The 12,314-nt window shown below is 42.6% G+C and overlaps 2 protein-coding genes across 2 annotated transcripts in view; one reads left to right on the top strand and one right to left on the bottom strand.

Moving 5' to 3' along the window:
- LOC134347141 (homer protein homolog 1-like) overlaps positions 1-10,725 on the top strand; it is a 102,921-nt gene extending 92,196 nt beyond the window's left edge. Inside the window, exon 9 of the mRNA XM_063049326.1 lies at positions 9,085-10,725. Within this exon, the coding sequence (XP_062905396.1) occupies positions 9,085-9,105 (21 nt within the window). The 3' untranslated portion in view covers positions 9,106-10,725. The remainder of the gene's footprint in view (positions 1-9,084) is intronic.
- jmy (junction mediating and regulatory protein, p53 cofactor) overlaps positions 1-12,314 on the bottom strand; it is a 114,968-nt gene that overhangs the window by 9,257 nt on the left and 93,397 nt on the right. The window contains exon 9 of the mRNA XM_063049321.1: positions 135-651. Within this exon, the coding sequence (XP_062905391.1) occupies positions 135-651 (517 nt within the window). The remainder of the gene's footprint in view (positions 1-134; positions 652-12,314) is intronic.

Below are 12,314 nucleotides of genomic sequence, written 5' to 3'. Positions count from 1 at the left end.
AATGCCCCTCCAAGAAACATGAATGGCTATGAACTTATTTACAATGAACTAAGTAAGGTACTACTCATTCTAGCAGTCCAAGAATAGTTCAAAAGGTCTTCAAAATCTTAAAAGTATTAAAAGGAATCATATACCTCTTTGTTTTCTCAGTTCATCACTTGATGCTGTTTTCTTCAGTTTTTTTCTGGCATTTAGTAGCTGCTTGCTGTCAAATAACTGAGGTGTAGGTGAACTCACAGACTGTGATATCTCTTTGCAGTCACTTGGCTGAGCAGATTTCTCTACTTGATGCAGAGCATCAGATGAGTCTTCACAAACTGGCATTGGTGGTGGTGGAGGTGGTGGGAGAGGAGGTGGAGGTGGTGGAGGTACATCAATGCTACATGGGCTTGAAACGGAAACAGGTTGCAACAAATCCTCTTCTGTCTGGAAAGAAGCACATTCTTGTTCTTTTGTTGTATTTCTCAATTCTGTTGCTGCAGTAGATTTTGTTTCCTTCTGAGTAAAAGGGGGTTCCTCAGCTCCTTCTTGTACTTCTACAGTTACTGGAAGAGACAGTGTTTGGCCTTTGCTGACCAAACCAGCATCCTTCTTTCTGATATTTGTAAAACGCAACCTTGTGGATTTCAGTACAACTTGCCCAGAATATCTCTGAAAGGAAGATGAATGAGGTGAAAAATGTTTTTGTAGTACAGGTATAGGTATCTAGAAACTAAAAACTATAGCCAATAATATGTCTAATGTTTCACATCATTTATATGTTGCAATATTAATCATAAACATATGTCCAGAGCAGTACATCTCAACCAATCACTTGGTAGATTTAAGAAGAAACCATAACTCCTGACTCCGTCATTTAAGCCAATTAAATAAAAAGCATCTTTTATGTCCTACCTTCTGCTCAATGAATATTTGACATTTTGTGGCCAGCAAAGTATTCAAACTTACTGTCAAAAAGACAAACTCAAAACACTGGATATAGCAAGTGTTACAGAACCAGCACTTCTTGGTCAAGCTATTCCATTATAAATACACTCAGTGGCCACTTTATTGGAAAATCCTGTGCTTAATAAAGTGGTCACTGAGTGCATGTTCTTCTGTTGCTGTTGTCCAGTCATTTCAAGGTTCGACATGTTGTACATTTAGAGATGTTTCTTTGCCAAACCACAGTGGTTATTTGAGTTACTGTCGCCTTCCTGTCAGTTTGAACCTGTCAGGACCTCTGACTTCTCTCACTAACATGGCCTTTTTGCCCACAGGACATACCACTCTCTGTAAACCCTCGAGACTGTTCTGCCTAAAAATCCCAGGAGATCAGCAGTTTCTGAGATACTCGAACTATGCCGTCTGGCACCAACAATCATTCCATGGTTAAAGTCACTTAGATCACATTTCTTCACCATTTTGATGTTTGGTCTGAACAATCATTGAACCCCCTTGACCATGCTTTTATGCATTGAATTGCTGCCACATGATTGACTGATTAGATATTTGCATTAATGAGCAGGAGTACAAGTGTACCTAATAAAGTGGCCACCAAGTGTATGAAATTATTATTTATCCAAACCTTTTGCATAAATAAACACATTTCATTTGGTGTGGGTAACCAAACAAAGTTAGAGCAAAAACAATACTCTGCTGACATAATGTCATCTGGAGCAGATGGACCAAGTGCTTGTAAGAGGGGTCAGAATGGATGGGTTCTTGAAGCTTGGCATGAATATAGTGGGCTGCAGTGCACGTTTCTCTGCTGTGTGATTCTGACTATAATGTTTCTAGATATTCAAAAGTGCTCCACAAGCAAAGGAATCACTGCTACTATACAACTAAATATTGTAGCTATTTTGCACTCTTAAATTTAAAGTCCAGCTTTTCTCTTTAAAAAAAAAGGGAAACAGCAAAATTCCTGACTTTGCTTTCTACGAGGGTGATTGATAAGTTCGTGGCCTAAGGTAGAATGAGATGAGTTATACAGCTCTTGTCACATGCACGTGCAGTTCAACTCTTTGAGTGATTATGCAGAAAGTTTGAAGTTAATAACTCAAGCAACATACATCAAAGTTGCTGGTGAACGCAGCAGGCCAAGCAGCATCTATAGGAAGAGGCGCAGTCGACGTTTCAGGCCGAGACCCTTCGTCAGGACTAACTGAAGGAAGAGTGAGTAAGGGATTTGAAAGCTGGAGGGGGAGGGGGAGATGCAAAATGATAGGAGAAGACAGGAGGGGGAGGGATAGAGCCGAGAGCTGGACAGGTGATAGGCAAAAGGGGATACGAGAGGATCATGGGACAGGAGGTCAGGGAAGAAAGACGGGGGGGGGGGGTAACCCTATCATTTTGCATCTCCCCCTCCCCCTCCAGCTTTCAAATCCCTTACTCACTCTTCCTTCAGTTAGTCCTGACGAAGGGTCTCGGCCTGAAACGTCGACTGCGCCTCTTCCTATAGATGCTGCTTGGCCTGCTGCGTTCACCAGCAACTTTGATGTGTGTTGCTTGAATTTCCAGCATCTGCAGAATTCCTGTTGTTTGAGTTAATAACTCATCTCCTTTTACCGTAGGCCACGAACTTATCAATCACCCCTGCTGTGGACCACTTTCTGGAGGTCCAAGACACCGGCTTCTACAAAGAAGGGATCCGTATGCTCCATGACCGCTGGACTAAGTGTGTAAATGTAGGAGGGGACTATGTTGAAAAACAAATGTGCTAGGTTTTCTAAAATTGACTCCTTCTACCTTAGGCCACGAACATATCAATCACCCCTCGTATGTTGCCATGGGTTCTTTTAAAATTGAAAACAGACTGGTGGAGGGTAAAACACACCAATTAGTAAACAATTTACAAAAGGCTGTGCATTCAGATAGTAGTAGTAGGCAGTCGTCGATCCCAGGGGATCATGGGTTTGCACCTCTGGTGGACTGTGTCCTCTCCAGGACACACTCCTGGGTGGGAAGATTTGAAGAACCGGCTGTTGCCCATGCAGCGGGCTCCCCCTTTCCACGTCACTGATGTAGTCTAAGGGATGGGCAAGTGCCCATACAGCTTGGCACCAGTGTTGTTGCAGAGGTTGCCAGAGTGAAGTTGTTTACAACTTCACTCTAGCAACCTCTGCAACGACACTGGTTTACAACATCACACTGCCTTAGGGACCCTGGCTCCGGATTTCTTCCTCGGAGTTTACTCCCGAAGCCATTCCCATGGGTGGGTATAGCCGCAAGGCAGCGGAGGTTTAAAATGTACTGTGGAGGGCATTCTGACAGGTTGCATCACTGTCTGGTACGGGGGGGCCGGGGGAAGCTACTGCATAGATCCAAAAGAAGCTGCAGAGGGTCGTAAATTTAGTCGACTCCATCTTGGGTACTAGCCTACAAAGCACCCAGGACATCTTCAAGCAGTAGTGTCTCAGAAAGGCAGCATCCGTTATTAAGGACCCCCAACACCCAGGGCATGCCCTTTTCTCACTCATACCATCAGGTAGGAGGTACAGAAGCCTGAAGGCACACACACAGTGATTCAGGAACAGCTTCTTCCCCTCTGCCATCCGATTCCTAAATAAGACATTGAACCCTTGAATACCACCTCATTTTTTAAATATATATTTGTTTTTTACATGATTTTAATCTATTCAATATACTGTAATTGATTTACTTATTTATTCTGAAGGAAGGCAGTTTTTAAAAAAAAAACTTCGAGTGCAAGAAGGGTGAGACTGCACAGGCGCGTGACGTCAACAGGACCGTGCAGAGAGTTTAAAAAGGAGACCACCATATACAGCGGGCAGTGGAGTGAGTGGGAGCAGAGTGTAGGGCTTTGGCTTTAACGGGCTTCAGCGGTAAACGGGAAGAGGCGAGAGTGAAGCGCCAACTCTTTTTCACCCCCCTCCCCTTTCGCGAATCGGCCCGGACAGACAGGAACAGCAGGGATCTCACAGCTAACGGTATGAGCTAACGGTTTAAAAAGTTCGTCTGTTTGGCGAGGTAAGTGGGTGAGTAGACTTATTTTTCCTGTTTCATTCCTGTAGAATTAGATAGCATACCTGCAGGGTTAGTGCTTTGTTCAGGGTGTCAGATGTGGGAATCCTGGGAGACCTCCAGCCTCCCTGATGGCTTCATCTGCGCCAGGTGCACCGAGTTGCAGCTCCTCAGAGACCGTGTTAGGGATCTGGAGCTGCAGCTTGATGACCTACTGCTTATTAGGGTAAGTGAAGAGGTGGTAGACAGGAGCTACAGGGAGGTAGTCATCCCTAGGCTACAGGGGTCAGAAAACTGGGTCACTGTCAAGAGAGGGAAGGGAAATGCCCGGATAGTGGAGAGCACACCTGTGGCTGTTCCCCTCAGCAACAAGTATCTTGTTCTGGATGCTGTTGAGGGGATGACCTGACAGGGGACGCCCACAGTGACCCGGGTCTCTGGCACTGAGCCTGGCGCTGTTGTACAGGAGGAGAGGAGGAGGGAGAAGAGGAATGCAGTAGTTGTAGGGGATTCCATAGTCAGGGGAACGGACAGGAGATTCTGTGAGCCTGATCGAGCTACCTGCACGGTGTGTTGCCTCCCAGATGCCAGGGTACGGGATGTTTCGGATCGGGTCCTGAATATTCTAAAGGAGGAGGGTGAGCAGCTAGTTGTCTTGGTACATGTTGGTACCAATGACATAGATAGGACAAAGGAGGAGGTCCTGAAGAGAGATTTCCAGGAGTTAGGAAGGAAGCTGAGAAGCAGGACCTCCAGGGTAGTAATCTCGGGATTGCTACCTGTGCCACGTGCTAGCAAGGGCAAGAATAGTAGGATCAGAAAGATGAATGCGTGGCTGAGAGACTGGTGTAGGGGGCAGGGCTTCAGATTCTTGGATAATTGGGATCTCTTCTGGGGGAAGTATGACCTGTTCAAAAAGGACAGGTTACACCTGAACCCAAAGGGGACCAATACCCTGGCAGGAAAGTTTAATAGAGCTTTAGGGAGGGTTTAAACTAATTTGGCAGGGGGATGGGAACCGGAATGACAGAGCGGAGGAAGGGGAAAACAGAAATAAATCGAAGATAGTGAGCAGTAAAGATGTCAGAAAAGACAGGCAGGTGATGGGGCAAATTTGTAGCCATTAGGATGAGTTGCAGTGCAATAAAGTTGCAGTGAAATCAAAATGAAAAGTATCAAATACTGGTCTTAAGGTGTTGTCCTTAAATGCATGCAGCATAAGGAATAAGGTGGATGATCTTGTCGTACAGCTACAGATTGGCAGGTATGATATTGTGGCCATCACTGAGACCTGGCTAAAGGATGCATGTCTCTGGGAGATGAACATCCAAGGATACACGGTGTATCGGAAGGATAGGAAGGTAGGCAGAGGGGGAGGTGTGGCTTTATTGGTAAAAAATGATATTAAATCATTAGAAAGAGGTGACATAGGATCGGAAGGCGCAGAATCTTTATGGGTTGAGCTAAGAAATAGCAGGGGTAGAAGGACCCTGATGGCAGTTATTTATAGGCCTCCAAACAGCTGCAGGGATGTGGACTACAAATTACAACTGGAAATAGAAAAGGCTTGTCAGAAGGGCAGTGTTATGATAATTGTGGGGGATTTTAACATGCGAGTGGATTGAGAAAATCAGGTCGGCACTGGATCTCAAGAGAGAGAATTTGTAGAATGTCTGCGAGATGGCTTTTTAGAACAGCTTGTTGTTGAGCCCACTAAGGGATCGGCTGTACTGGATTGGGTATTGTGTAATGAACCGGAGGTGATTAGAGAGATTGAGGTGAAGGAACCCTTAGGAGGCAGTGATCATAACATGATTGAGTTCACTGCAAAATTTGAAAAAGAGAAGCCGAAATCTGATGTGTCGGTATTTCAGTGGAGTAAAGGAAATTACAGTGGCATGAGAGAGGAATTGGCCAAAGTTGACTGGAAAGGGACACTGGCGGGACAGACAGCAGAGCAGCAGTGGCTGGAGATTATGCGAGAAGTGAGGAAGATACAAGACAGGTATATTCCAAAAAAGAAGAAATTTTCGAGTGGAAAAAGGATGCAACCGTGGTTGACAAGAGAAGTCAAAGCCAAAATTAAAGCAAAGGAGAGGGCATACAAGGAAACAAAAATTAGTGGAAAGACAGAGGACTGGGAAGTTTTTAAAACCTTACAAAAGGAAACCAAGAAGGTCATTAAGAGTGAAAAGATTAACTATGAAAGGAAGCTAGCAAATAATATCAAAGAGGATACTAAAAGCTTTTTCAAGTATATAAAGAGTAAAAGACAGCTGAGAGTAGATATAGGACCGATAGAAAATGATGCTGGAGAAATTGTAATGGGAGATAAGGAGATGAACGAGTATTTTGCATCAGTCTTCACTGAGGAAGACATCAGCAGTATACCGGACACTCAAGGGTGGCAGGGAAGAGAAGTGTACGCAGTCACAATTACGACAGAGAAAGTACTCAGGAAGCTGAATAGTCTAAAGGTAGAAAAATCTCCTGGACCAGATGGAATGCACCCGCGTGTTCTGAAGGAAGTAGCTGTGGAGATTGCGGAGGCGTTAGCGATGATCTTTCAAAAGTTGATAGATTCTGGCATGGTTCTGGAGGACTGGAAGATTGCAAATGTCACTCTGCTATTTAAGAAGGGGGCAAGGAAGCAAAAAGGAAATTATAGACCTGTTAGCTTGACATCCGTGGTTGGGAAGTTGTTGGAGCCGATTGTCAAGAATGAGGTTACAGAGTACCTGGAGGCATATGACAGGATAGGCAGAACTCAGCATGGATTCCTTAAAGGAAAATCCTGCCTGAGAAACCTATTGCAATTTTTTGAGGAAATTACCAGTAGGCTAGACAAGGGAGGTGCAGTGGATGTTGTATATTTGGATTTTCAGAAGGCCTTTGACAAGGTGCCACACATGAGGCTACTTAACAAGATAAGAGCTCATGGAGTTACGGGAAAGTTACATACGTGGATAGAGCGTTGGCTGATTGGTAGGAAACAGGGAGTGGGAATAAAGGGATCCTATTCTGGTTGGCTGCTGGTTACCAGTGGTGTTCCACAGGGGGTCCGTGTTGGGGCCGCTTCTTCTTACATTGTACATCAACGATTTGGATTATGGAATAGATGGCTTTGTGGCTAAGTTTGCTGATGATACGAAGATAGGTGAAGGGGCCGGTAGTGCTGAGAAAACGGAGAATCTGCAGAGAGACTTGGATAGATTGGAAGAGTGGGCAGAGGAGTGGCAAATGAAGTACAATGTTGGAAAGTGTATGGTTATGCACTTTGGCAGAAAAAATAAACGGGCAGACTATTATTTAAAAGGGGAAAGAATTCAAAGTTCGGAGATGCAACGGGACTTGGGAGTCCTCGTACAGGATACCCTTAAAGTTAACCTCCAGGTTGAGTCAGTAGTGAAGAAGGCAAATGCAATGTTGGCATTCATTTCTAGAGGAATAGGGTATAGGAGCAGGGATGTGATGTTGAGGCTCTATAAGGCGCTGGTGAGACCTCACTTGGAGTACTGTGGGCAGTTTTAGTCCCCTTATGTAAGAAAGGATGTGCTAACCTTGGAGAGGGTACGGAGAAGATTCACTAGAATGATTCCGGGAATGACAGGGTTAACGTATGAGGAATGTTTGTCCGCTCTTGGACTGTATTCCTTGTAGTTTAGAAGAATGAGGGGAGACCTCATAGAATCATTTTGAATGTTGAAAGGCATGGACAGAGTGGATGTGGCAAAGTTGTTTCCCATGATGAGGGAGTCTAGTACGAGAGGGCATGACTTAAGGATTGAAGGGCGCCCATTCAGAACAGAAATGCGAAGAAATTTTTTTTAGTCAGAGGATGGTGGGTCTATGGAATTTGTTGCCACAGGCAGCAGTGGAGGCCAAGTCATTGGGTGTATTTAAGGCAGAGATTGATAGGTATCTGAGTAGCCAGGGCATCAAAGGTTATGGTGAGAAGGCGGGGGAGTGGGACTAAATGGGAGAATGGATCAGCTCTTGATAATATGGCAGAGCAGACTCGATGGGCTGAATGGCTGACTTCTGCTCCTTTGCCTTACAGTCTTATTATTATTTTATTTTTTTCTTCTATATCATGTATTGCATTGAACTGCTACTGCTATTTCATGACACATGCCGGTGATAATAAATCTGATTCTGAAATCAGAGTTTTCCTTCTGCTAGGTGGGCTGCCGTCCAAGGCTGACGGGCCCCACCATTCAGACAATAGAATATCCTATTTAAGAGTGATCTTCAAGACTCAAACTCTTACATCTTGTTTCTATGAACAGGAGGGTAACACTTAATAGCCATTTAAATACTCAATGTCCTTGCTTGCTATCTGAATTTAATAATTTGATATCTTTACACAATTCTTATTGATCCCTCACTTCTAAACTAGATAAGAAGTCTATCATCCACCATCTCCCTCTGCAGCATCCATTAGATTCTCTCTGTTTATACTCACTACCTCAATAAAGCAGCCAGAATAATCAAAGACCTCAGCCACCCCAGACATTCTCTCCTCTCCCCTCTCTCATTGGGCAGAGGGTACAAAAGCCTGAAAGCACATGCACCAGGCTCCAGGACAGCTCTACCCTGCTGTTGTAAGACTACTGAATGTTTCCCTAGCATGAGAGATGGACTCTTGACCTACCAATCTATCTCGCTGTGATCTTGCACCTTATTGTATAAGCCAGCTGGTGGTGTAGTGGCATCGGCAGTGAATCCCAGAGTGAGTGGTCGCGGGTTTGCGTCTGGCCGGTTGACCGCACGCTTTGCACCTGTGCTGAGTTGAGCATCGAGCTAGCAACTCTGCCTCGTAAAGAACACACATAAATGAAAGAAATGGCAAGGTTGCTGCCTGGTGGGCCACAAGACACAGAGAGGAACTAACTCACCTTATTGTATACTTGCATTACATTTTCTCTGTAGCTATTGCACTTTATTCTGCATTCTGTTATTGTTTTAACTTCTACTACCTCCATGCACTTTGTAATGATTTGATCGGTATGAACAGTATGCAAGACAAACTTTTCACTGTACCTTGGTACACATGACAATTATAAACCAATTGCCAAGAGCCCTCCAATTTTTTCCTCTTTTCCTTTCTTCCATCAGGCAGAAGATACAAATGCTTGAAAACATGCACAACCAATCTGAAGGACAGCTTCTATTCCACTGCAATAAGATGCATGAATGGACCTCTTGTACAATGAAGATGAACTCTTAACCTCACAATCTACCTAGTCATGGCCCTTGTACTGCATTGTCTTCCTGCAATGCACATAGTCTGTAACTGTAACTCTACATTCTGTGTTCTTTAATTGCCTTTCTCATGTACTACCTCAAAGTACATATGTTGTGAAATTATCTGTATGGATGGCATGCAAAACACAGTTTCTCGCTGCATCACAGGTACGTGTGACAATAATTAATTAATTTAGAATGGGGTTGAGGGGTAAAATAAATCAGCCATGATGAAATGGCGGAGGCAGTGTCGATAGGCCAAATGGCCTATTTCTGCTCCTATGTCTAATGATCTCATGGAAATTAATTACTAATTATTGCCTTCAATGATGCATTCAACGCATTTCTTGTTTTCCAGGGAGTAACTTCCTTTAAGTCTTTATGTCTGTTTTACTCAAATTTGTCTTTAGACATGATAAATAGCCAGTTAAACATAGAGAATACAAACAGCAATGCACCACTGCAATGAAAAGTCCTCAAGCTCTGCAGTAGGATTTGAAGCAGCAACTTTCTTAACATGGGATGAAATGTAACCACTTAGAAAGCTAGTATACTTTATAACGTACAAAAGTGAGAGTACAAGTACACCCCTAGTATCACACGGCATAGTTAAGTAGAGGGAACCTTGTTTTGTTCTGAAATTGGAAACGAATAATCTGGAAGTTCTGCCTGTGTCATGTGCCAATCCCGGCAAAATGGAGGGGATTGGAAGATGTAACATGTGGCTCAAATCATAGCATAGATTATAGGGGAAAAGGTTTTTGGGACATCGGGATGCCTTTTGGAGTAGATGAAACTTGTACTGCCAGGATGGGTTGCATTTGAACCAGAGGGGTATTAATGTATTGGGCTAATGTATGCTTCAGTTAGTTGAGGACTGTTTAAATTAGGGAATGGGGAAGGGGTGTTGGTGGTGCAGGGAAATTAGAATAGATCAGGTTCAATTGTTTAAACCCCTTAGTGGAGAATAACATATTAGGATGTAAGCCGATTACAGGCTTCAAAACTATAAAAACAAAAGGTCAGAATAGGATGAAAAACATCAGTAATTGAGTAGGATGGCCTGTATAAATGCAAGAAGCATTAAGAATAAAAGAAACAAAATTAAATTATATGCAAGTGCATATCAGTATGATATACAGGTATCCCCCGCTTTTTGAAAGTTCGCTTTACACCACTTCGCTTTTACGAAAGACCTACATTAGTACCTGTTTTCGCTAATGGTAAGAAATCCAAAGAGGATTTTCGCTTTTACAAAAAAAGGTGAAAAGCGAAAATAGCATTCAGCATTTGTTTTGCAGCGAGCCATTATAGAGGCAGAGCATACACCAAGCAGCCAGAGTGCTTTATCTTGATTTATTTGTGCATTCGTTAGCAAGATGTGTCCTAAGGTATCAGAAAAGCCTAAGAGAACTTGTAAGGGTGTTACGCTTGGCGTAAACGTAATTAAGCGTTTCGATTGTGGTGAACAAAATAAAGACATTGTGTGTGCGTTGAACTTGCCTGCGTCCACTATTCGTACTATTTACATGCAGAGAGAAAGAATCTTGAAAGCTGCCGATGTTACTATTTGTTTTGCTAGTAGCATATCATTCCTGCTTTTACTATATGTTAGTGTTATTTTAGGTTTTGTATTACTTGGTATGATTTGGCAGATCATTTTTTGGGTCTGGGAACGCTCAAAAAATTTTCCGAAATAAATTCATGGTAATTGCTTCTTTGCTTTATGCATTTCGGCTTATGAAAGGTTTCATAGGAACGCTCTACTTTCGGATAGCAGGGGATACTTGTAATAGCAATAACTGAAACCTGGCTGACCTAAAAGAATGGTTATGAATATACAACGTTTGTAGTATTAAAGGACTTAGCAAAGACAGGCAAGATTGTAAAGGTGGAGGAGTAGCCATGTATATAAGAGAGAACTTAAACATGAGGCTGCTTACAGTAAGAGATGAATCGAGACTTAGTGAATATATCTGGGTGAGAATTGAAAGCTCTAAGGATAAAGGAATAACACTGGGTGTATGTCATACAGCCCAAATGCTGATAGTGATTTTAATAAACAACTCTATCAGAATATTAATAAAGCAAGTTCTGAGAGTGATGGTATAGTTAGGGGTAACTTTAATATCCCAAATATTGAGTGGGAGAACCCAGTGACTAATGGATTACAGGAAAGTGAATTAATTGAGTTATTGAATGATTATTTTTTGACCCAGTATGTTTATGCACCAACAAGAGGGGAGGCCTCTCTAGATTTGATATTCTGTAATAATCAGAATAGAATTTGAGTACGGAAGTTAACAAGCCTTTAGGAACAAGTGATCACAATATTGTTAGTCTTTAAGTTTGTTGGGAGAGTATATCAGCAAAACCAAAGCCATTAAAATTGAATTTCGGAAATGCAATGTTTGAGCAGATGCGGGAAAGACTTCAGAAGGTAAACTGGAAAGATCTGCTCGACGTTGAGTCAGTTGAGGAACAGTGGGGTCAATTTAAAGAGATAATACACTCAGTGCAGGAGACGTTCATACTCAAGGTGGGGAGAAGCAACCAGAACAATAGATCAACTACATGGATGAATAAAGATATATATAAAAATTATTGAAGAAAAGAGAGCCATACAAGGAATATAGAATAAGTAGTAATGATGTTAACCGTAGAGCATATGAAAATATGAGAGCTATACTCAAGAGGGAGATCTGCATTGCCAAAAGGCAGGTTGAGAAGGATATTACTGATAATACTAAGATTGACCCTAAGAGATTTTTTCAATACTTTAGTAGTAAAAGAAGAGTGAAGGAGAAAGTTAAGTGTATCAGGAATAATAGTGGGGTGTTAAAATTATGCAGAGAAGGACATAATGGACACCCTTAACTCTTATTTTGCTAAAGTATTCACCTGCGAAGATGTTAGCAATATGCCAGTAAGTGTAGAGAAAAATAAGGGTGTTTTAAATTACTTAGAGATCTCAGAGAATGATGGCCTGCTTCAGCTGAAAAAGCTGAAAGTTAATACATCTCCAGGGCCAGACAACATATATCCAAGGGTATTTAAAGAGGTCTGTGATTATATATACAAACCCTAACATGCAATTTTCA

The sequence above is a fragment of the Mobula hypostoma genome, chromosome 5 (genome assembly GCF_963921235.1).
Source record: "Mobula hypostoma chromosome 5, sMobHyp1.1, whole genome shotgun sequence".
NCBI lineage: Eukaryota > Metazoa > Chordata > Chondrichthyes > Myliobatiformes > Myliobatidae > Mobula > Mobula hypostoma.
The sequence above is the reverse complement of the archived record's forward strand: the minus strand, read 5'-3'. Positions and strand labels throughout refer to the sequence as shown.